The sequence below is a fragment of the Theobroma cacao genome, chromosome 8 (assembly GCF_053813885.1).
Source record: "Theobroma cacao isolate CCN51 chromosome 8, ASM5381388v1, whole genome shotgun sequence".
NCBI lineage: Eukaryota > Viridiplantae > Streptophyta > Magnoliopsida > Malvales > Malvaceae > Theobroma > Theobroma cacao.
The window spans coordinates 7,827,275-7,854,333 of NC_142646.1; the positions used below are offsets into that span (position 1 = coordinate 7,827,275).

Sequence of the window (27,059 nt, forward strand, 5' to 3'; positions counted from 1 at the left end):
AACTTTAAATATAATATATGAGAAGACTAATTAAGTTGGTTAGATACCAAGTGGATCTAAATAGTTATAATATTCTTTTTCAGGTCTTTTACAATGCAAAATAAAACAATAAATGGGTCCGGGATTCATCTATAAAAGGGGCCAAAGCACGTCCCTCCATGCATGCAAAATCCAGCTCTTCCCATCTCCAAAAAGCTCTTCAATATTCTTTGTGCTTTGTGATCTTTGTCTGTTTTTCTTTCTCTTCTGTGACATATGGCTACCAGGGTTGGGGTGCTTAGTAAAAAGTCCTACGGTTTGAAAGACGAAGCCATTTCTCATTCCCATGACTCCATGAATTCCGTCGATCTTGTTTCAGCCACTGATCATCATGATGAAATCCCCACAGTTGACTACTCCTTGCTATTTTCTGATGATCATGTTGAACGGGCTAATGCCCTGGAACACCTAGGCAAAGCATGCCAGGAATTTGGTTTCTTTTATGTATGACCCTCCAATTTTGTTCTCTTAATTGGAATATTTCATTAGAGTTACTTTTATATACATGTTTCATAAAAGAAAACCATCTTGAAGATCCATACAGAGTAAAGCAGTATTTCATTTATATGATCGCGAGTGTTGACTAATTAAGAAACTGCATGCATAGTTTTAACTTTTTATGAGAGGAATTGTTTCATTCTTTTCAGAAAAATATATCTTGACACAATCCGTTTTATTTGAGAAGGAAATTTTTCATTTTTGCAGCTGGTAAATGGTGTTGCAGAAGGTGTGGTTGAAGGAGCATTGAAGGGAATTTCGGATTTCTTTGATCTGACAAAACAGGAGGAGAGGAGTGAGTACTTAAAGAAGAGTTCCAAGGATAGGATAAGGTGGGGTCTAAGAAGCCATGCTGGAGAAAACAGAGAGTTCCTAAAGGTAGTGGTACATCCCCAGTACCACTGCCCTAGCAAACCCGCCAATTTCAGGTATATGAACCAACCTATCATTTTCTTTCTTTTTTTTTATGGATATAATTAACTTTGGTCACTGAGCAAAAAAAAAAAAAAAATTAACTTTGGTTATTAACTATATATATAGCTTATAAAAAAGGACAGCAGAGATTTCATTAACAACAAAAATAAGAGCAATTATATTAACAGTGACCAACCTGTTGGTGATGGGAAATAACTTAATGATATTCATATTTATAGTTATAAAAAGATATTACATCTCAATTTTATTCCCTTTTTGCTATTGAAATTAAGAAATTGAAAAAAGAGCAGTGCAATTTAATTAAAATTTTAATTTCCTTGTAATATATCCATAAATCTTTTTAAAGCTTCGTATCTTATATTATATATTTGATTAACAGTATATATATATATATATTGATTTTTTATTTGGAGCCTTAGAGTCACTTTCTTTTCTACATCTGATCAATAGTTATTCCACGTATTTTGACATTGATTCGTTGAAGGTATTGAATTTTGGTGGTGAATTACATGCATGACATTCTATTTAGAGTCTCACATAAAGTTGCATGATCAGAATTCAGAAACATAAGTTATCTTTCTTTTTGTTCTGAATCATCTTAGAAGAATAGAATAAAATAAAAATAAATATAACAAAAAAGGAAATAACGAATCTCTAACCGTATCCTTAAATCAGGCACTCATCTTTAGATCAGTTATTTAATTTTATTAGAAATAAATAGTTGTTGATGGCTTCACATGGGGTATTTTCTATATATTGACAGAGATGCCATTGGAGAGTACTACAAAAGGTTCCGTGAGGTTGAACTTGGTTTAGCTAAAGCAATCTCAAAAATTTTAGGATATGAAGAACCCTATATTGCGAAGGAATTCGAGCTAGAAGCAGGCTTCGATGTTTCTGCCATGAATCTATATCCTCCATCCTTCCACTCCAAAGGTTCCATCGGTGTGCCTGATCATACAGACCCTGGCCTTTTTGTTTCCCTCATACAAGATGTTAATGGCGGCCTTCAAGTGCTCTCTCATAATGGAAAGTGGATCAGTGTTAACATACCCCGAAACGCCATTTTCATAAACCTTGGGGATCATCTTGAGGTATATATACCCTTGAATTACTGACAATTAGCATACTATTACGCATCCAGATCTCTTATTGGACGTTAATCTTACAAAAATTACACTAGATTAATCTATAACCAATTCAATTGGAAAACAATAGAAACATCCGGATTTGTGTAAAATCTAAATGATTTTTAAGTCGAATTCAGGTTTTGCTTTATAAAAGACATACACTGGGAGAAGGACGAAAACGTTTTGGATAATACAAATTCATAAGCCTTTTCTTTTTGTTGCTTAACCATTGGATTACCTTTTTACTCCCTTTCTTGACCAACTCCCAACCGGTCAACCCACTAAGTATGTTTTCCCAAAATCAGGTGCATGTCGATGTTTAATTGTTAATATATTTGCGTAGATCAACGTAATTGATTATTAGGGTAGTATTTTTTGTTGTCCCTATACAATTAGTGATTTTTTTATGCAGATTTTAACCAATGGCAAGTACAAGAGTCATATTCATCGAGTAATCCTGGATAACAACGAAGTCAAAAGAATCTCCATGGCTACACTTCATGGACCTTCACTGGACGCATTCGTGGCCCCAGCGCCAGGGTTCGTGGATGAGTCTCACCCACCAGCCTACCGAGGGGTGACCTACAAGGAATCCTTGGAGTTTAATGGTTACGATGAAATCGATGTGCAGTCATCTATTGGACAGCTTCGAATATCCATCTAATGTCATGAGCACAACTGAGAATATCGAAGATGATGTGTTTACTAGCTGTTGATCGTCTATGTCTTAATTGTGTTTGACTCATCAACTGATCGCCATATATATAGTAATATAATATAAAAGTGTTGTGTGTGTTTATAATAGCTGTTAGTGTTTGGGAGAACACAAGAAGAATATGGTAATATAGAAAGAAGTTTTTGTAGTTGTCCAATGGTTTGATGTTCTTCTCTTTTGGGGAATTTCTAGATTAGGTAGATTATGAACTCAATTGTAACTTTACTATGTTTCCTAATAAAATCCGGAGGTAAGTTATTAAAGGGTGGAATGTTTGAACCTTTGTGAGTGGTACCATGTTTAACTTGCGGTCGAAACCTATATGGATTTTTTTTTTTTGAAGAAAGATGAATTTCATTAATCATCAAGAAACAGTACATTTTGAGAATAACTAATATAACAATATAAAACCTCTCCACCCAATAAACTTCGTTACGATCCTAAGACATGATTTTAGAGCCTCGTTAAAATCTTTTCAAGAAAAAACCTAATGGGAAAAAATAAAAAATAAGGAAAAGAGTACTCTAAAAAACATGTATTTCTCTAATTTCAAAGCTCTACAATCATTACCCATCTTTTGCTTCCTGTGACCCAATCCAATCCTGTCTTAAGACACTTAGGATTTGCGAAGCCTCCAAACTTGTCCATATAAGCTGATCATTCTCATGTTGTAGCATCCTTCTCCGGTGGGCAATTGAATGAGCACATCAATTGACTTACCTTGTACAATGTGATGCATCAATGCAGCTTAGTTGCTCCACGAGCAGGCTGCAATCCTCAACAATGTTCCTTGCACCACCTTTATAATTCTTCTCTCGGAGCTAGCCAACAACCAGAGTACCGTCCAGCTCTATCTCCTTTACAGCTAAGTTCTCTTGACAACATACATATAAAGACCAAGCTAATGCATTCAATTCGACTTCAGCCACAAAGGATCACACCTGAATTTTTTAACCCCAGCTAATCGCTTTGTCCCTATCACGACCCAAACCTGAAGGTCCATGACCAGTGCATGAGTCCGGCAAACGAACGCGAGACCCGAGTAAGTCTTAGAATCCCAAATCATGCGCACATAGCCAAGGGTTCCTAAATCCATATATTCATATAATATTTAAATTCAAATACACATAGTTGCCCTTGGCACATTTTCATACACAATATTTAATACAATATTCACGAGGTCATACATTTGCCAACAAAGTAGATTTGCACCTTAAAAGCCTAAACTCAAGTTCAAATGCCACGTTGTGCCTATATACATAACAACTAAATCGAACTTTAAAGACGGAAACACATGACAGACTCAATGGAAAGGACATCTTAGGATGGGGACCTACCAGAGGCCAAAAATGGTCTGTCAAAGGACGACGCCTGTCATGTAGTCTTGTGACCTATTTATCTGCACATGGTAAAATAAATGGGTGAGTCATCTAATACTCAGTGAGGGGTGCAAATAAATCAAACATATATATTAGACACATACACATATTGCACTATCAATGCAAACAAATGTTCTAACAAACATCTCCAATGATAAGGGTATATTAGTCATCCTTAAAAGTCTCCACAAATAGTATATTACTAGGCTTATCCTCAAAGTCGTATCAAAGTAAATATCCATAGGCACACGCTAGTTGCTAAAGTATCATATCAATTTCAAAACGAATTTATCTAAGCCTATCGGAGGCTATCTCATATCACTCACACTTCAAATCACAACAGTATAATGGTCTTCCTCAGGACATCATCAAATCACGTAGGGTGGCCAACCGACAGAGTCAAATCATGCTCAGGGTTAAACAGTAGGCGAAGAATCGAATCACGCGCATGCTGAAGCAATGGGTAGAGAATTAGAGTCATCATCTGGAGTAATCTTCCAACGAATGGTATCACTTGAAATAGTCTTAAACAATTGGCATCAAAGCACTACAAGCAAGATTCACAAGCGAGACTAATACCATCATCCTTGCAGGCACACATAGTCTTAGTGCATAGGACTTCAATCAACATTAAATCATATCAACGCCTGGAATTCTCAACATTGAACGGAACACAAATCCACAATGAGGCCATCATGCCTTAGATGTCTCATATATCCATTAATCACGTCTTAAATTGCATTTAACAAGCTTCAATCATTTATAAGCTTAATATAGTTCTAAGTGCCCTTAAATCTCTAAGGTGTCAAATATTCAATCTCTCTAAAAATCATTCATGTTGAGTAATCTACTCCTAGACGTTCGTCACATTCACTAGACCTCCTAGTCTAGGCTCAAACACCATAAGCCACTATGTGTCCTGCATTACAGCACACACAATACACAACACACATAATCACATACATAATTGTTCTCTAGCCTAGGTAGGTTCATCTAGGCATTTATATTCATATAGATTATTTTGGTATCATAGCTCTGCATTAACAATGCGATAAACATCACAAGTTTTTTAAACAAAACCCACTCATAACGACAGTCGAAGGCGCGTTCCACCATCAAGCTGCAATTCGTAGCCTTCAACTATCCTTCAGCTTACCAATGAGTTAGGTAGCTCCAATTTCCCCTTAAACACATAAAAGCATCCAAATAATATTTATTTCCTAGCTTTCGAAAATATCCAGCTTTTCAAAAATAACCCAATTCAATATATGAGCTCAAATCCTTCAACAATGAGCTAAATCCTTACCTTAGTGGCTGGGTTGTCTAGATCTTAGCTCTAAATCCCTATCAAACTCAAGGGAGAAAATCTCACCAAAGCTGGACCAAATTGATGCTAAGTTATTAATATATTCAATTAAAAATCAATCAGGAAAAATGCTTAATCTTACCTTTGGAAGTGTTTCCCAAGCTCTAATCTACTCTAAATAGCTCCAAAAATTGGTTTAAGAGGTTAGGGTTTCGGAGTTTAGAGAGAGAAGGGGTTTTTTTCTTTTGTTTTAAGGCAAATGACGCATTTAGCCCCTTTTATTTTTTACATTTACGGGATGAACCATCGATAGATGGGAGGCATATATCGATCGATCTCTCTAAAAATTTTGGGTGTTGACTTTCATCTATCAATAAATTTCTTGAATCTATCGATAGATTGTGCCTTAACGCTCTTTCTATCTTTCCCCATTTGGCCATTTATTGTAGATTCAGTGGATCAATCAATAGATGCTTCTCACTTTTGTTTCCATTAATTTCATATGGCTATTTATCAATAAATTCTGTAGATCTATCAATAATTTCTGGGCTTCTTTGCTTTACAAAGTCTCGAGTGGTCATTTATCGATAATTAAGAGAATCTATCGATAAATGTTCATCCAACTTGTGTTCCCAAGCCTTCTACCTTGCATTTATCGATAGATTTAGAACATTCACCGATAGATCATGCCTAGTTTTCAGGTTTTCATTTCTCTAAGTGTCCAAATTCATTCCTAAGGCCTTTAATTCACTTTCCTTCTATGAAACACCTCAAATTATTTACTTGAAATCCTTCATACATATACTCAATTATATGATCAAATCTTGATCAAAGTATCAAACTTTAAGATTTACCAAATATGTTCATAAAATTTTGCCTAAGTGTTTATAGGCATACTTCCATATACTTAACATATTTAACACATCATCAAGGTTTTCAAATCTATTTACAAATTCAAGTTCATTCTCCATAATTTATATTGAAAAATCAGGGGTTTTAACATTCTCCTTTCCTTATAAGAAATTCGTCCCCAAATTTAAATCACATACCACAACTAACAAATATCTTAAGTCTCAAAGAGATAAGGATACTTTTCTCGCATTTCCTTTTTGAGTTCCCATGTGGTTCCCTCAACCGAATGGTTTTGCCACAACCCTTTCATCATAGCAATATCCTTAGAGCAAAGCCATTTTACTTGCCGATTCAATATGGCTACGAGTTACTTCTCATAACTAAGCTAGTTTTGTAATTGGACCTCATAATGTTGAATCACATGTGAAGGATTAGGAACATACTTCCTAATCATGGATACATGGAAAACCAAATGAACATCGAACAAATTTGGTAGTCAAGCCAAGCAATAAGCAATAAAGCCCATGAGTTTTAGCACTTCAAAGGGTTCGATGTATCTAGGCCTCAATTTCCCATTCTTTTCAAATCTTCTCACTCCCTTAGTTAAGGAAACTTTCAAAAACACATAGTCACCAACTTTAAACTCTAAGGGTTTTCGCCTATTATCGGCGTAGGACTTATGGCGATTTCGAGCTATTAGTATCCTTTCCCATATTACATGGATGCCTCGCTCAGCTTCTTGGATCATCTTCGATCCTAAGAACTTTCGTTCCTCAACTTCAAGCCATCCAGTAGGCACTCTATATCTTCGCCCATCTAATGCTTCATATGGTGCCATACTGATAGTGACTTGATAGTTATTATTATAAGTAAAGTAGGCCAAAGGCAATTAATGGTACCGTGAGACTCCAAAGTCGAGCACAATCTCTCTTAGCATATCCTCAAGCATCTAAATGGTACGCTTAGATTGGCCGTCTATTTATGGATGGAAAATCGTACTAAAATCCAATCTTGTGCCTAAGGCCTCTTATAATTTCTTCTAAAATTGACTCATGAACTACGGTCTTCTGTCGGACACTATTGTTATTGAAACGCCATGTAACCTTACAATCTCATTAATATATATTTGGGCATATCAAGCAGCTCCATATTTAGTCTTGATCGGTAAAAAGTGAGTTGACTTAGTTAGTTGATTGATTATCACACAAATGGCATCATAGCCATTTGTGTGCAATGTATGTTGGGTTTTTTCATAAATGATCATCGTGTTAATTACTTGTGTAATTAAGAGAAATTACTACATTAATATTGTTAAAGTGTTGATGTGGTGCCAACGTGGAATATGTTATGCATGTGGCATGCCAAATCATATAAATTCAAAGGAATTCTCCTTCCTCAGTAGCACCCTGTCTGTGGGCAGAGAATATATGGGTGTTCTAAGGCCAAATTACGCTGCCAGTGGCTAAACAAGGTTGTTGGCATGGTAATCTGATACTGCTACCAGCATTAGATTTGATTGTTCTTGTTGTCGATGGATCAATTCGATGCTTTGGCAGAGGCACTCCATTCAAACTTGTTACCGTTTAGATCGTTAGAGACATGTTAATTTGGTTAAATTAGATAGCACAAAAGGTTAACAGTGTAAGCAATTTCTCTTAGTCATATAAAATTGGGTTGAATTATTACAAATTCGAGTATAAAAATCACTAGTTTGCCACTTTTTTGTTAAAGCAAAGGGGGTGGTAAAAGACCTTTACAAATCAAGATGCATCGAGCTATATTGGTCAGCTATTTATGTCTCTTTCTCTTTCTACTTTTTCTCTATTAACCCAAGAAGCCTACTTAATTTATTTGGGTGATGAATAGTTGCTGATAGAGCTTCCTTCTTTTGTTCATTGATGTGAAACTAAAAATCGTAGTCGTGCAATGTTTGGTATTCAATGGTAGATAGAAGTTTTTTGCAGATCTTGGAAGCTGATACGACTGGGAACCTTCCTTTATATGCGAAGTTTGCACGTACTTTAAACTTTTTGGTACAGGTTTCTGTGCCTTTCTATCTTTTAAAACATGGCAAATAACTGTTGAAAGTAATTAAATCTCAAGTACTTGCAATACCCTACAAGATTCAGATCACCCTGTCATCTTGCTTGGCATTGCCTTCGCATGGCGAAACAAATGCAAATGCAAATGCAAAGACTATGAACTTCAGAGTTATCTCTTCCCAATCTTTCAGAAAAAAAAAAAAAACCTTCTACGATCCAATCATCTTTCCTCCATCTTGACCAATCGACAATTTCTTATGATTCCTCTCATTCTCTGTTATTAAAGAATAAAAGGCCAAGTTGCCATCTAAGTGAAACAAAATATGTTCTGTTGAGCAAGATACATTCTCCAATAAGGTTGTTGTAACCAACATCAAGAGTTTATTTGGTTCTGTAATTGAAATTTTGTTTGATCAATACAAATGGTCAAATAATCACAAGTATAATATCAAGTAAAATAAAAATTATGATTAAAAATTTCAATTATAGTGAATATGTTCACAATTACAAAACATGTGTACTTACAATTAAAATAGTAATTAATTGCACAACCGTCAATCGCAATCACAACTTCAAACTGACCTTAAATAATAAACAATTAAGTGCCCATGCCTCCACCCAAAATTACTGTACACCTAATCATGTATTAGATTATGTTTTCAAATAAAGTTCATTAGCAAAACTAATATGACTCATGTACATGAATCATGCCATAGTAGCAAGACATGTAATTGTTGTTGTTAACGTTGCCTGCCACAGTCGTTCTCCATCACCATTACGTAAGGATCTGGTTAGACCTGGTAATTTTGGACACGACATGTTAACACGACACGAGAAGACACGAGTTAAACAGGTTTTGGGTTTACCCTTAACGTGTTTCGTGTCTAATCATGTCAGACACGACAAACACGTTTAAAACACGTTTAAACACGTTTACTTAATCGTGTTATCGTGTTTAAACGTGTATACGTGTTTATTAACCTATTAAACATTAATAGTTAAAAACTATTTTAACCTTATATAAATAATTTTTAATAATTATTTAATGTGTATTTTAACCTTATGTATGATAATGAATTTTATGTATGTTATTTATATTAAATTTTATTATATTTGATGTTATTATTATTGTTTTTTGTTATAATTATTTTTATAATTATAGATTTTAAATTTAAATAATAAAATTATATTTAATTATAAATATTTTTATTTAATCGTGTTAAACGTGTTAATCTTGTTAATCGTGTTAAACGTGTTATTAATCATGTCGTGTCGTATATTGTCACGTTTAATAAACGTGTAAAACGTGTTAATCGTGTCGTGTCGTGTTACACGTGTATTAAACGTATACGTGTACGTATTTCAAATTTAAGACACAAATATTAAACGTGTCGTATTCGTGTTTAGTCTTAACGTGTTTCGTGTCTAATCGTGTCTGACACATTTAAGATACGAAAACACGAATTGCCAGGTCTAGATCTGGCTGAAAGATAATATTTAACATCAGCATGTTTCAATAAATTAAAATTTTAATCAAATTATAAAGGAGAATAAATTTGAGGCTTTGCCAAACATGGAAGCACCGAGTTACAAGCTGGTTTTCTCATGCATGGATCAACAACATAAACTTGATCTTGATTTAAAATAATTTTATGATGATCTCGAATAGTATAGGTGTCTCATTGACAAATTACTTTATCTCATGATTATGTGTCCAGATATTAGTTACACAGTGCACATCGTGAGTCGATTTATGCACAAGTCAAGACAACCATACTTTAATGCTACCGTACGAATACTTGGATATCTCAAAATGCACCCAGACAAGGCATTTACGCCAACTAATTTCATCTCAGTATCAACTAGTAGACATATTCATCAAGACACTTAGTTAAGAGTAGCTTCCAGCTTTATTGGGCATTTCCAATCTTCATACTCCAACTTGAGGGGAGTAAAGGAGAATTAAGTTAGGATATGAGCCACACTTGCAAGAAAGCCATGTGCACACGGCCCGGAAGCTTACAGGACAGCTCATATGAAAGAGGTTTGATAGCTGTTAAGAAAAGTAGCAGCCATATAGATTATTTCAAGACATTTAGATTACTTTCCATATATTTAAGCTTTCTTTACTTGTTAATTGTTTTACTTGCACAACAAGTAAATTAGTTTTTAGAATACTTATTTTTATGTCGTTTACTTTACTTGCACTCTAAAAAAATTTACGATTAAAATACTTCCTTATTTAATTTATTTGTATTATAAGCAAATTTAGGATGCATTATTTTTATAAATAGTCTTTTTATGTTTTATTGTAAAATTGAACAGGGCTTTCCCTTATTCCATTGTTTATAAACATTGTAAAACTGAGCAGATTTTTTTTTGACTCTATTCTTATAAGACATTTTATTTTTCAAATTGTTTTTATAATATTGATGTCTAATGGTGTATAATTCAAAAAAAAAACTTTAAAAAGGAAATTTTTTTTGATGAGGTTCCATTTATAGTTATAAGTAGAATTATCATCAAAATCAAATAATTTTTCAATATGTATAAATATAAATTTATAGTATATCTATGGAAGAAATTAATAAACAAATCAAGAAAATAAAAAAAAATTAAACAAAACCAACATAATTGTACTAAATTCACACATATTGAAATTTGATTCTGGAATATAAAACTTTCAGGACCTTTTTTAGTATTGAGAGAAGGCCAGGTTGACGTTATAATATTGAACTAAAGAAAAAAAATGAGTTAATCCATATTCCTTAAGGGTTAATTTTTTTTTTTTTGGTTTTGGGAATTTCAAGTGGGCCTTTAATTTGTCACCTGCTAATTTTGCCTTTCGGCTTTCTAACAAAATAATTTGTCTTATGGAAAAAAAAATGAAAGGAGATCCATATTATTTATAATCATATGAAAACAAAAGAAAATACATAGAATTGGTTGACACATGATTTTTTTTATTTTTTGTCTTACACTTTTTAGTACTAAAGACATTTCTAATTTTTTTTATATTATTTAAATTCTTTTTAACACCTAGAAAATGACGAGAGAGGGATAGGATAGAGAAGAGCCATAAGGAGCGAACGAGCCATTGGAAGAGAGGAGAAAATAAAATATATAAGAGCAATAAACTATAAAAAAAATTAAAACAAAAAATACCGAATTAGAGGTAAGAAGACGAAAAAAATTCAAAAAAACAAGATTTATACTTAGTTTTCCATTTTTTTTCCTTGTTTTCCATTTTTTCTCCTTTATTGTTTCTTATCTTTTTTAATTAATTTTTTGTGAAAAAGAAACACATGGTTGACACATGGTATCTTTGATTTTTTATTTATTTTTTTAACATTTGGTACTAAAGGCAACATTTTCTCTTATTGGCACCTAGGAAATGAGGAGAGATCAAATTATTAAATAAGAAAGAAAGAATAATTAAAAAAGCAAAGTGGACAATAAAAGAAGTTAAAACTAAAAACATTGGGTTAAAGATAAAAAGAGAAAAAATTGAATAAAAATTTGATTTATACTTATTTTTCTTATTTATCCCTTATCTTCTTCTTTTCCTCCCTCCTTTACTGCTTCTTTTCTTTTTAATTTTTTTTAAAAAAATTATAATTTATAATAAATTGAAAAGAGAAAAGAGACTAAAAATTGATTTGCTCACTCAATTTGTATTTTTTTTATTTGTCTTCAAAATAATTATAATTCCTACACATAATGTAGAGGAGTAAAATCCAAAAAGCCCCTCAAAACATTTTAAAAGGACACTTTGTTCCTTCTTGTTTCGAAATGATGTTTTTGATCTCTTGATTGTTAATACCATTAGTCAACATTTTAAAAAAATAAACTTAATACTATATTAATATTTTAAGATATAAATACTCTTTATATTATTTTTTTAACCTAAGCATATTCTCTTTTTTAAAAAAAAAATTGCTCATCTTTCTTTCAAGAAACTTAATCAGCAAAAAAAAAAAAAAACCCTAAAAAATTTTGATTTTAAGGCTTGGAACTTTGAAATTGTATCTACCTAGAAAACCGTAAACTTTTTTCATAAGGTAAAGCCTATTGTTATCATATTCTTTATTTTTCCAACTCTTTGATAATTTTTTTCATTGAAAAAAATGTATTAAAAGTAAATTTTTTGTTTAGTAATGGATATTTCAAATTTGATAGTGTCAAGGTCAAGAGATTAATTTTTTACTCATGATTTCTAGTTTGTTGAAAAATTTTTATCCAAAATCTATTTTTTGAGATTCAAATTTAGGGTAATGCAAAAAGATTTTGACTTGATTACTATATATATAAAGTTTTATGTTTTTTTTCTTCTTTGTTAAATATTGAATTTTATTAAGTATCAAGGTGAGAAAAATTACTGCATTAAGAAATCTCTTTCTAGAATTTTATTAATTTTTAAGTTTTTTTCTTCTTTGTCAAATATTGAATTTTATTAAATATTAAAGTAAACTTAATTAAGTTTTGGAAAAGAATATGAACAGATTTTTTTAAAAGGCATTTATGTCTTAAAATATTTTATATAGTATTAAATTTAATTGTTGTTAACTGTTGACTAACAGCGTTAACAGTTTCCAACCTATTATGAATCAATGCAATTTAATGAAAACTTTAATGGGGAGCAAAACATTTCATACTCCAATAGTTATAACTCAAGGTGGAATCAGCCAAATCTTTTTTGGAGTAATGATTAGGGTCTTATATATTCATCACAGCATGTTTTCCATAATAGTTTTTAGTCACAAGCTAGAGCTCCTGTCCCAAAAAAAAAAAAAAAACCTACCTTAGTAGATGTTCTCATGCAATACATGGCTAAGAATGATGCCATCATTCAGAGTCAAGTAGCTTCATTTAGAAATCTTGAAACTCAAGTGGGACAACTTATTAATGACATCAACAATAGGCTTCAAGAAACTTTACCAAATGACATTGAGCTTAATCCTAAAAGAGAAGAATATGGTAAGCATTTAGATAAGGTAAACGACAAGAATGTGGTAAATGATGGAGATAAAGTAGATTAAGAGAATACTTCCAACGAGCACATTCAAGATGAAGAAAGTTAAGCAAGAGGAGGAAGTATTTACACCACCACAAGTCAAGCCATATGTGCTTCCTATTCCCTTTTTGGATATAATTGATGAGTTATCTAAGGAGGCTGTTGATATGAAAAATCCAAAGAAACTCATTGTAGCTTGTTTGGTTCAAAATGCAACAACAAAGGACAAGAATGAAGAACTCACAAATGTTACACATGTTTTGAAGGTTATACCAAAAGTGCATTATTCAAGAAGAACTCAATTTGAGAAGTTGGCTAAAAGTCAACTTATTCCACCACCTTGGGTTGAGCAAGTACCAAATCTTATGTTAAAGCCACTACAACATCATTTGAAGAGGAGGCTACTTTCACATCTCAAGGTTTTTCCATACAAACTCAAACCTTCTTAAAAGGTGAATGAAGACCTCAATCAAAGTCAAGCTAGTGACTATAAAGAAACACTTCTTGGGAGGCAACCCAAGCTTTCAAAACTCATATTTTCTTATTTTAGTTATTTTTATTTTTATTTTATTTATATGTCTACTTTAATCTTTATTTATATTCTTTTTGTAGTAAAACAAATGGGCCTCCTACAAGCATTGATGATAATAAAGATGAGGATGAAGATTAGAGTTTCTTTGGATTCATCCAATCACCAGGGGAATATTCTTTACCTTTCTTTTATTTTTTTTAAAATTGAGGACAATGTTTAGTTTAAGTTTAGGGGGGTAAATTTATTTTTCTAGTGGTAAATATTCTGTGAAAGTTTTAGATTTAATTATAATTATTTGTATACTTTTAGGATTAGTTATCATTTACCTTGTTTATGATTTTTCCGTATCCTAGGATGATATTTTGATTATTTCATGATTTTCGCTTTTGGGAAGAATATGGGTATGATTTAAGTTTGTGTTAATATTCTTGTGATGGCTTCATTTTAGAATGTGACTTCTAATAATTTGAGCACTATATTCCTTTACTTATAATTTATATATGATTTAGAGAACGTTTGTATTGATAAAGAGTATAGTGAAATCAAGAATTCTAGAATTTGTTTGATTCTCTCTCGAGGTGAAATCTTATATAACACTTGGTATAGGAAGTGATTTAGGCCATCTTTAGATCGTTTGAGCCTTATTGAGTTACCTTATTATATATTTATCCTTAGTCAACCATTTTGAGCTTAAATTACCATTTCTTTGTAATTACACAAATATATTAGCCTTAGCCTTTTTATTTAATTTCAACAGTTTGAACCTTTCACCCTTAAATATGTTAATCTTTCTAAAAAGCGTATTGAGCTTAAAGATAAATTGAGGGAGAAAGGTGAAGAAAAAAAGAAGGTGATGGGTGCTTGAAATTTACCCCATGTTCACAATTGTCAAAAATAAGTTTGGGAGTGTAAAAAAAAAAGTAAAGTGTGTTGTACAAAGGAAATTTCATTTTAAGTTAAGGAGTGCTATATAATTTTATTGAGCTCTTTATAGGTCTTAGATTGATTAAGTGTTTAGGGTGAATTTGAACCTAAAAATATCCTTTATAATACCTTGACCCTAGCCTTACATTTTAAGCTTAATAAAGACCTATTGATCCTTCAATAAGTGTTATTCTACATTAGTAGAGAGAAAGATGAAAAACAAACTTATGGGATTCTAGTACTAATCTTTGCTTAAATCATGGCATAAACTAATCCCAATTGCATGATATTCTTTCTAAAAGATTATTCACACACACACTGGAAGCCCATTCGAAAAATAAGTTTTCACTTGAATTGATGCATGACTTTTAAAGATTAGTTGTATTTTATCTTAAGTTGGAATTGGGATAATTTCTGAGAAAAAAATTGGGAAATTATGATTTGGTACTTCTATCTCTTCAAGTATGTTCATGTTCAAATTTCTTTTTGTTATTTTCTTTTTCTCGAGGACTAGCAAAATCTTAAGTTTGGGGATGTAATAATTCTATTGTATAAAATTATTTTATTTTAGTTTTGCTATTAAATATTAGCTAAGTCCTTAATTTTTAATTATAATTTAGTTATTTTTAGTTGTTATTATAATTAGTTTATTTTTAAGTGAGTTATTTTAATTTTATGTTTATTTCTTTCAATTTGGTTTTATTTATTAGTTTTTATGTTTTTGTAGGAATTAAGAGAATTTGTCAAACCCTGCTTTGTAAAATAATTATAATGTCATTCACATGTTCGATAGAATGTTTGTATATTTAGGAAGTTCGAGAAATCGTTAAAAGATGATATTGCCCCTAATGGTACCATTGAGTCGATTAAGCCTCGAACTAGTTCAAATAGAAATTTTAAGGTGAAATTAAGAGTTTCACAGTTTAAGAATGACTCAAAATGGTAATTCGGAGTTCGAGGATCAATTCGGAGTCAAATCAGAATTTTCACTATCTAGGGGTAAAATCGTAATTTTTCCATCCACGGATAAATTTTGAGATTTTGAGAGAATTTAGATCACATTTGACAATTTGGAGAATGGTATGAGTATAAGGGATGAAAAATATGTCTATGGGCAATTTTTTAGTTTTTGGGGTAAAAACGTAATTTTTCACTTTACGGGGGCAAAAGTGTAATTTTTAAAAATTTGCTCCACCAAAACTTTGGAAAAGTCTACAAATTTCTTGGAAGACATGGATAAGTGACGAGGATTGAGTGGTAGAAAAAGAAAGTCAAAAAGATGGCTAGAAAAAAATAAAATAATAAAATATTCAAAAAGTAAATAAAATAATAATATTTTATTAAGCCTATTAAAAGGCTTGAAAATTCCAGAATTCTTCATTGGGAGGGTCAGCCAAAACCAGCAGGAGAGAGAGAGAAATAAGAACAAACCCTAGAGTGAGAAAATTCAAAGAAAAAGTGTGATTTTTCAAGGAATCAAGTGTTTAAAGGTATGATTTGTCAAGCTTAGCTTAAAATTTATCATTTCCATGCATTTCTCCTTATTTTCCATGGTTAAATTATGTGTTTTGATTATGGATTCAAATCTGATCATATGGGTTTAGAGAGAGAAAGTTGTTAGATTAATTTGATTTTGAACTATGTTAATGTTTAGTGTTAGTCTTAGCATGTTTATGAGTAAAACAACAAGAAAAATATTCATTTTCTCCATGAATTTCTCTAGGCCGAATCTAGCCAATGGTGTGTGAGGATGAGGTTGACTTTATTTTAAGAGAATTAGATGGAAAAATGATGAATTATGAGGTTGAAAATTAAATGGGAATTTTTGGTGCAAAAAAATTGAAATTTTTACCCACTAGGGGTAAAAGCGTAATTTGTGGTCCGAACTGATAAATTGGACCACATTCACAGTCATTGAGGTATTGTGGATATAATTGGATAATTGAAATTGAAATGGATGGAATTAGAGTTGAATTGGAGATTTTAGAAATTTACACCGTGTATAGGCGAGTTAGGTCGGACACTGTGATTAAGTGATTGTCCAAACATTTCACACCCTATCTAGTGCATACGCATGGATAAGAGCCTGAATTATTGTGTTTTATGGGAAAATGAGATTTTATAAAATAATTTTATAAAATTTTTAAAAATTTAATAATAATTTCAAAAATAAAATAATTGAAGACCTATACTATGATTGTGTTATTTATCCATGATTTTACATTAAATGGCTTATGATAAATGTGAGTATGACTGGTTATTTTTATGATTTAAAGAATATGTGAACTTTTTTGATTTACCTTGAATGTGTTAAGTGAGCCATGTCGTACTATTATGATTTTATTAGTTTGTGGATTATAAAATGGGCATTGCAGTGACGGGGGTTCCGTGGGCCAGCCTAATTAGAGGGGCACGGTTCTCAATTATTGAGCTTATCTCGATTGGAGAGGCGCGTAGGATAACTCCCGAGGTAGGATTTGAGTACACTTCACGCTGGCCACCACGTGAAACTGGGACTCAGCCAACTCCGAGGAACAGCTGTGTTGTTAGAGGTGAAATGTGTTTGTGTGTGTGACAATAAACAGCCTTGACGGTCTCGGAAAGATGCCTTTGTGGGGTATCCCCGAGAATGAATTTTTGGCAAGGGCCAAGTTTTTGAAAAGTACATAAGCCATGTTGAGTAATTGGATGAAATCCAATTATTTATATGGGTTGGGATGAATTATTTTAATTGTCTCCTATTACTCGGCTTTAGATTATTTTGATGATGTCTGTCTACTCACTGGGATTTTATAATCTCACCGCTTCTTCCTATACATTTTTCAGGCTCAGAATAAGCAATAGACTGTCAATTGCATCGAGAAGTAAATTTCGGAGTTGCATCCTAGAAAGCAAGGTTATAGACTTAAACATTCTCAGTTATTTGAGGGCCCACGTGTCATTGTAATTTAAATTGCATACTCCAGTTTTTTATATTACAGTATGTATAAATTTATTTTGTTTTTATGTGCAGAAAATTAATTTTTGATGTTTCAAAAATATACATATATATATATTGTTTTACATTAAAATAGATTATTTTAATTAATATTTTTAGTTTATTTTATTATTCAAAAAAAAAGAAAAGAAAAAAAAAAGAGAGAGAAATGGAAAAACTGGTACGAAAGCCTTGCAAGGTCTCAAAGGGCATTCGGGGGAAGAATGTCTGTCGAGGCTTCGCGGCGGTTGTCACGGGCTCGATGGGAGTTTCGGGTCGTGACAATTCGATGTGGTATCAGAGCATGATTTAAAGATCAAAGATTTTGGTTTTAAAGCTTTGGATTTTAAAGTTTTTAGTTTTAAAGTTGTTTTAAGAAATCGACACTGACACTGCATGTCCTCGAGTTAAGTTAAGTCAAATAGAATGCATGAGTCTGCATATAGAGACCTGTTTGTTTGCAGGGTGTATAAGAGCTTAAGTGATTTTCGTTTGATTTCATATAGGTTTTGAAGTGTGTTGGATTACACTTAACATGTCTAGGGGGGACAGTGATTTTGATATTTCACAGAGTGTTAGTGAGGGACCAACAAATTTTACTGCTGAAAGTCAATGGTGTCCTGAACTTAATAATCCAGAAGAGTATAAAAATCTTTTAGTATGACAAAGGTAGATTAGTAATATAAGTATCGAGGATGAATAATTATCTTAGTGGCAAAATTGATTATTTTAAATAAGTATTGAAGGTTGAAATAGGAAGCCATTAATGGTTCCAGCAATTATTAGATTTAATAACGATTAAACTTTGCAGTACTATGAATTGATCACCAGTTAACGGGGTTAAGTCAAAGATTATAAATTTAAGTATGGAGGGAATTAGAAGGTGATATCGTAAAATTTTAAGATGAGGAATATAATCGGTTACGATTATGAGAATAGTGGGATACTATCAATAATGAATCATTAGGCGTGTGATGAAGTTGTGATCAATTGAACCATATGGGAAGACTGTCCTAAGGTGGGACATAGAACATGAGGATTTTTGGAGATGCTTATAGAGGGAGATATAAATTGTAAAGTATGTTTTTCCCCACAAGTTTTAATTTATTTGAGAAATTATCATGGTAAAGATATGTGAATATTGGTAATGAAATATGCCCTAAGGGATGACGGTGGCATATCACATAGATAATATAGATATGTTGGGGTCAGTATCCCGATCATGCATCTGTGATAGAAAATTTACTTTGCTAATTGTGGTATGGACTCAAAAAGGAGCCAAGCCGTTGAGAATGACTAAGGTAGTAACTCCAAAAGTAAAAGATTTATTTTAATTAAGTAGATTCCAACGGCTACATTGAAATAAATTACCTTGTGGAGTATTAAGATCAATAATGTATTGATCAAAGTCAAATCTTAAGAAATAAAGAGGATGAGAGATTAATGAGAAGGGACATCAATGTTAAGTAACGAATTTGTGAATAAAGGATTACGACGGTGGCATAGAAAATGAGTACTATAAAGGATTACTATGAGGATTTATAATTCTTGTATTAACTCAGTTGAATGAAAAGTGATTAAATGAAGCAACTCTTGTGGTAAACAGCGGAATAGTGGAGTTGACGTAGAGTCTTGTTTATAGTCAGTGACTACAGCACCGATTATAGACAGAAGGCTACGTAGGCTCTTTATCTTGGAAAACCACTTAGTATAATCCTAAATGACATAAAGACTCATGATCGAGAGGATTATTGCTGATCAAATTCTAAAGGGTAATAATAGATATAAGTGAAGTATTCAAGTTGAGTTGGAAATAAATACGAAGAGCAAATCAAGATTCCCTATAAAGGAGATAACAGGAGAAGTTGAGCAACGAATAAAAAGATAATACCCCACTTTTTCTTTAAATTGATAAATGAAATTTTGAGGACAAAATTTTATTTTAAGGGGGGTAGTGTTGTCAAACCCTGCTTTGTAAAATTATTATAATGTCATTCACATGCTCGATAGAATGTTTGTATATTTAGGAAGTTCAAGAAATCGTTAAAAGATGATATTGCCCCTAATGGTACCATTGAGTCGATTAAGCCTTGAACTAGTTCAAATAGGAATTTTAAGGTGAAATTAAGAGTTTCATAGTTCAGGGATGACTCAAAATGGTAATTCGGAGTTTGAGGATCAATTCGGAGTCAAATCAGAATTTTCACTATCTAGGGTCAAAATCGTAATTTTTCCACTCATGGACAAATTTTGAGATTTTGAGAGAATTTAGATCACATTTGATAAATTGAAGAATGGTATGAGTATAAGGGATGAAAAATATGTCTATGGGCAATTTTTCAGTTTTTGGGGTAAAAACGTAATTTTTCACTTTACGGGGGTAAAAGTGTAATTTTTAAAAATTTACTCCACCAAAACTTTGAAAAAGTCTAGAAATTTCATGGAAGACATGGATAAGTGAAGAGGATTGAGTGGTAAAAAAAAAAGTCAAAAAGATGGCTAGAAAAAAATAAAATAATAAAATATTCAAAAGGTAAATAAAATAATAATATTTTATTAAGCCTATTAAAAGGCTTGAAAATTCCAGAATTCTTCATTGGGAGGATCAGCCAAAACCAGCAGGAGAGAGAGAGAAATAAGAACAAACCCTAGAGTGAGAAAATTCAGAGAAAAAGTGTGATTTTTCAAGGAATCGAGTGTTTAAAGGTATGATTTTTCAAGCTTAGCTTAAGATTTATCATTTCCATGCATTTCTCCTTATTTTTCATGGTTAAATTATGTGTTTTGATGATGGATTCAAATCTGATCATATGGGTTTAGAGAGAGAAAGTTGTTAGATTAATTTGATTTTGAACTATGTTTGTGTTTAGTGTTAGTTTAGCATGTTTATGAGTAAAACAATAAGAAAAATATTCATTTTCTCCATGAATTTCTCTAGGCCGAATCTAGCCAATGGTGTGTGAGGATGAGGTTGACTTTATTTTAAGAGAATTAGATGGAAAAATGACGAATTATGAGGTTGGAAATTAAATGGGAATTTTTGGTGCAAAAAAATTGAAATTTTTACTCACTAGGGGTAAAAGCGTAATTTGTGGTCCGAACTAATAAATTGGACCACATTCACAGTTGTTGAGGTATTGTGGATATAATTGGATAATTGAAATTGAAATGGATGGAATTGCAGTTGAATTGGAGATTTTAGAAATTTACACCGTGTATAGGCGAGTTAGGTCGGACACTGTGATTAAGCGATTGTCCAAATATTTCACACCCTATCTAGTGCATACGCATGGATAAGAGCCTGAAATAATATATATTGATTTGACACAAATTATTGAATTTTTTGTGTCATGTATTGTGGATAGATGGTGAGCTATTTGATACGGGTAAAAGACTACACCCGAGGATCGAGAATAAGAGTATATCTACTCCTAGTATAGTGAGTAAACTTATTATCGTCTTAATTATCTAGAGTAGATTTATTTAATTGTGTGATTTTATGAAAAAATGGTTTAATTGGAAAATTATTGTGTTTTATGGAAAAATGAGATTTTATAAAATAATTTTATAAAATTTTTGAAAATTTAATAATGATTTAAAAAATAGAGTAATTGGAGACCTATACTATGATTGTGTTGTTTATCCATGATTTTACATTAAATGGCTTATGATAAATGTGGGTATGACTGGTTATTTTTATGATTTAAAGAATATGTGAACTTCTTTGATTTGCCTTGAATGTGTTAAGTGAGCCATGTCATACTATTATGATTTTATTAGTTGGTGGATTATAAAGTGGGCATTGCAGTGACAGGGGTTCCATGGGCCAGCCTAATTAGAGGGGCACGGTTCCCAATTATTGAGCTTACCTCGATTGGAGAGGCGCGTAGGATAACTCCCGAGGTAGGATTTGAGTGCATTTCACGCTGGGCACCACGTGAAACTGTGACTCAGCCAATGCCGAGGAACGACTGTGTTGTCAGAGGTGAAATGTGTTTGTGTGTGTGACAATAAACAGCCTTGGCGGTCTCAGTAAGATGCCTTCGCGGGGTATCCCCGAGAATGGATTTTTGGAAAGGGCCAAGTTTTTGAAAAGTACATAAGCCATGTTGAGTAATTGGATAAAATCCAATTATTTATATGGGTTGAGATGAATTATTTTAATTGTCTCCTATTACTCGGCTTTAGATTATTTTGATGATGTCTGTCTACTCACTGGGATTTTATAATCTCACCCTTTCTTCCTATACATTTTTCAGGCTCAGAATAGGCAATAGACTGTCAATTGCATCGAGAAGTAAATTTCGGAGTTGCATCCTAGAAAGCAAGGTTATAGACTTAAACATTCTCAGTTATTTGAGGGCCCACGTGTCATTGTAATTTAAATTGCATACTCTAGTTTTTTATATTACAGTATGTATAAATTTATTTTGTTTTTATGTGCAGAAAATTAATTTTTGATGTTTCAAAAATATACATATATATATATATTGTTTTACATTAAAATAGATTATTTTAATTAATATTTTTAGTTTATTTTATTATTCAATAAAAAAGAAAAGAAAAAAAAAAGAGAGAGGAATGGAAAAACTGGTACGAAACCCTTGCGAGGTCTTGAAGGGCATTCGGGGAAAGAATGTTTGTCGAGGCTTCGTGGCGGTTGCCACGGGCTCGATGGGAGTTCTGGATCGTGACAAAATTGGGCTTAATTTTGGAAAGTAAGGTGTTTGAAGGACTTAAAAGTTTACTTGCATATACTTCCATATTTTGCCCATAACCCTCGTTACAGAACTCCAAATGATATGATTCTTAGACTATTAGAAAAATAAGAGACAGAGTTACAATTTTTATGAGATCACTTTACCCAAGTTTGCCTCGAAGATAGAGAAAATTGCATTGAAAGATGGCTGGGTGTATTGTTGAGGGATTGGTAATTTTAAAATTGACAATTGATATTTGGGCCTCTCATTATACTTTTAAGCCCAATTAAATCAATAGGTTAACTTAGAGAATTATAAGTTAAGTTTGTTAGTATAAATATGATATTTTTAAGAGACATTAAGGGAGAGAACCTTTGGAGATTTGAGCCAAAAACTCAGGAAACAAACTACAATTAATCGTTTTATTTTCTTCCTTAGCTTTTATTTTTGTTGTTACTCTCAATAGTTGAAATTTATATAATGTTATTTGACTTTACAATTATGAGTAGCTAAATTTTCTTTTTCTAGGATTATAATTCAACTCATATGTAATCTAAATTTTTAATCTCTTTCTTGCTTATTTTTAATGGGATTTAAATTGTTTACTCCAATTTGTTCTTAATGCTTTCAACTGTCTGGCCACCAATTAAATTGATTTAGGAACTTAAACAAACTTGAGAAAGAAAGTCTAATGTAGATTAAAATTGAGATAGCATATGATCATTTTAATTGATTTGCGTATAGGATAGAGATATACCTATAGACCATATATAGCCAAATTAGAGCATAAACTTAATGAGTCTATTTTAATTTCAATTTACATAGGGATATAGTGTTTTTATTAAAGTAGATATTTTTATAAGATGAGTCAAGAGATCCTTATAAATAATTAAGGATTCTAAGTTAGTAATTCAACCCATTGAAATAAGTTAAAGAAGAAAAGTAAGATTTAGATGAAGTATGAGAGATATTGTAATCCTAGGCCTGTTTGAATTGCTTTTAACCCAATTATCTTATTGCTTCAATTTTTAATTAAATTAGTTTTAGTTGAGTAATTTTTAGTTTAATTAGAATTCAGATTTTAATTATTTGAATAAAACTAAATTGTTCTAATTTTAGTATTTAGTAATTTTTCTATATCAATTCTCTATGGGATCGATACTCTGTTTGCTTATATATTATCTATTCGATACGTATACTTGCGTAGTAGAAATATAATTTTGAAATAAAAGGGATCAAAATGTCATTTTGAAATGTTTTAATAGGCCTTTGAATTTTACTTTAATATAAAGAAATAATGTCACGACCCGAAACTCTCATCGAGCCCGTGACAATAGCCGCGACGTCTCGATCGACATTCATTACCCGAAATGTCAACCGAAACCCAGCAAGACTTTAATATCAGCTTCTCATTTCCCCTATGGGTAACTGTTTCCAAATACCACATTCTAAAAGATTTTAAACTGTTTCCAACTTAAACAAATAAAATAATAATTTCCATCTCATAGGGGTATTTTGGTCATTTATTCCAAAAATCTCAAAATCATCTAAAAATATAGTATGTAAGTGGAAAACACATATTTCATAATCAAAAATAATTTGGATGTCTAAAACATTCGTTTAAAATGGAATTATGACTGTTATAATAAAATAAAAATATTAAATAAAATATTCAATTTTCACATAAAAAGATATTTTAAGAACACTGCATAAATAATTTTTATAGCGTAAAAGCAAAGTAAATTCTTACATACCGTAATATAGATAACCAAAGTATAGAATTTAATTTACAGTGACACGTGGGCCCACGAATGACCAAAAGTATCAAAAGAAATGAACCTACAGTCTTTGGATGTGGCAAGTTCAACTGTAATCCTCGCCGATATCAGTTATCTACAATCTATTCTAAGCCTGAAATGGGTGGAAATGAGGATGGTGAGATTATAAAATCCCAATGAGTAAACAAACATCACTCAAAATATCTAAAGTCGAGTAAAAGGAGACTATTAAAACATTTCATCAAACTGTAATTTATCATCTTTCTACTTATTTCAACCAAATGAAATCAATTTATTTAAAGCAAGTAATCAGTATGGCTTATGAATTTCTTAAAAAGCTTGGCTCATGCCAAAAATTATTATCATACTCAGTTATTTGGGATACCTTGGCCGAGAGCTATCCCAACTGAGTCCGCCAAGGCTATTAGAAAGTCATGTTTTTATTTTGAAAACATAGTCATTCCTTGGCGTTGGCCGAGTTCCCCTTCACGTGGTGGTTTGGTGTGAAGTGAACTTTAAAGTTATACCTCGGGAGTTACCCTACTCGCCTCTCCAACCGAGGTAAAAATATAACAGGATTCCGTGCCCCTCTAATAGGCTAGTCCACAGAACCCAACCCACTGCAGCAGGTCAAACCCACCATACAATAAAATTTTAACAGCATGACAGGGCTAATATATTACTACCCAACCTGTAAGGGTAAAATAAGGTAATTCATACAATTCATAAAAAACACAGCCCAGCAAGTCATGCCAATACAATAACATAAGCCATTAATTCAATTTTAAATTTACAACATATCAGTGGTCTCCAATTACTCTATTTTCAAAATTGTTATTTCGTTTCAAGACAATTTACAAAATATTTTCATTTAAACTCATTTTGTTTACAAAACATAAAAATTTACCATTTGAACTCATTTTCATAAAATTCACCAAAACCGAATAAAAACATACTTTAGATAATTAAAATGATGGTAAGGTTACTCACCGTGTCTAGAGTGGGGATTTTCGAAATACTCAAACTACTGGTCCTCGGGTGCAATTCCCTTGCCTTTATCGGAAGACTCACCACCTTGACACAGTACAAAATCGAGAAATTCACCACATTGGTACTAAATTGAAATTAAACTAATTTAGACTACTAATGCTTGATATGGAATGCAAAAATGTCTAAATTTTTGCCTAAATGCGGTGTTAGCCTATTTCGGTCTTTTACCCGATAAATTGATATACGCGTCCATTTAAACTCCAAATTAATTTTTTTCAGTTTCTATACCTCAATTGCACCCAAATTGACTTAATGTCCCTCAGTGTGGTGCAAATTATCAGTCTCGATAGCAAATTACGAAAATACCCCTAGTGGGTAAAAATTTATATTTTTGCTCCGAAAATTCTCATTATTTTTCTAGGCTCATAATTCATCATTATTCATCATAATTCCTCAAATAAAAATCAAGATCAGCAGCCAATATTCCCCTAGAAAATTCGGCATAATGGGTTTCAATGGGAGAAAATTATATCTCTAGCTTATTTTTGCTATATTTCAATATAACTTAACTAAAATCACTTAATTCAATTAAAATCAACCAAAAATCAAGCTCAAAACTCATCCATGGAGGTTTGGCCAGCATGGGTGTCCATACCCACTTTCCAATTTTGCATGGAAATGAGAAAAAAATGCATGGGTAGTGAAAATCACAAGGAAAATCAATGAAATTTACCTTTTCAATGCTTGATTTCTTGATTTTTCCCAAATTTTCAGGTAGGGTTCTTATTTGTTTTTTTTCCCCCTTTTCTCCCCTGGTTTGGACAGCTGAAGAAGATGAGAATTCTGAAATTTTTACCTTTTTAAAGGCTAAAATAATATAATATTATTTTATTCATTTTTTTAATGTTTTATTAATTCCTTAAATTCTATCCATCCATTTGTTTCCAAATTTTCACCATACACTTGTCCCACATATTCATAGCTTAGTTAAAATTCTCAGACTTATCCAAAGTCTTGGTGGAGTAATTTTTGAAATTTACACTTTTGCCCCCGTAAAAGTCAAAAATTACATTTTTACCCCAAAAACTGAAAAATTGCTCATAGACATATTTTTCATCCCTTATACTCATACCATTCTCCAATTTGTCAAATTTGATCTAAATTCTCTCAAAATCTCAAATTTTGTTCGCGGGTGGCAAAATTACGATTTTACCCCTACACTCTAAAAATCACCGGAATTAAACTTTTTCACTGCCAAACTCTCAAATTATACTCCAATAAGTCAAATGGGGCCAAAAAAAATTCTTTTCTAAAAATTTCCATTGTGTCCCTAGGTGGCAAATGACCATTTTACCCCTGGATAGTAAAAATTTCGGTTTGACTCCAAATTGATCCTCGAACTCTAAATCACCATATTAAACCATTCTGGGACTTTAATATTCTTAATTTCATTTTAAATTCTCTATTTGATCTAGTTCGAGGCTTAAATTAACTTAATTGTACCATTTGGTACATTGTCGTCTTTTAACGATTTTTCTTTCGGGGCTTTCCAAGTATGCAAGTATATTGTCAATCATATGAATGACATGAAAAGTATTTTATAAGGTCGGGCTTGACAAATAAGATAAATAGTAATCTATCTTGTTAATAAAAAATTTTACACTTGTTGCAATACGCCACCTCTTTACTAATTAAAGGATACATAGGGATGCCTTTTCTTATAAAGAGCTGGCGTAGGAAAATCATTT

General features: G+C 32.0%; 1 protein-coding gene across 1 annotated transcript; it reads left to right on the top strand.

Annotated features, from left to right (window-relative positions):
• The first annotated feature begins 255 nt into the window (after window positions 1–255).
• On the top strand, window positions 256–2,772 carry LOC18592458 (2-oxoglutarate-dependent dioxygenase 19-like). The gene is made up of 4 exons (XM_007019212.3): window positions 256–483; window positions 745–965; window positions 1,736–2,066; window positions 2,515–2,772. Exons 1-4 carry the CDS (start codon window positions 256–258, stop codon window positions 2,764–2,766), a joined length of 1,032 nt encoding a protein of 343 aa, XP_007019274.3. The 3' UTR covers window positions 2,767–2,772.
• The last annotated feature ends 24,287 nt before the right edge of the window (window positions 2,773–27,059 follow it).

Excerpts from the sequence above, each read along its gene's own strand:
- LOC18592458 (XM_007019212.3), top strand. The coding sequence starts at position 256 with ATGGCTACCAGGGTTGGGGTGCTTAGTAAAAAGTCCTACGGTTTGAAA. Across the intron at positions 484-744 it reads AGGAATTTGGTTTCTTTTAT|CTGGTAAATGGTGTTGCAGA; the intron begins GTATGACCCTCC and ends TCATTTTTGCAG. Across the intron at positions 966-1,735 it reads AGCAAACCCGCCAATTTCAG|AGATGCCATTGGAGAGTACT; the intron begins GTATATGAACCA and ends ATATATTGACAG.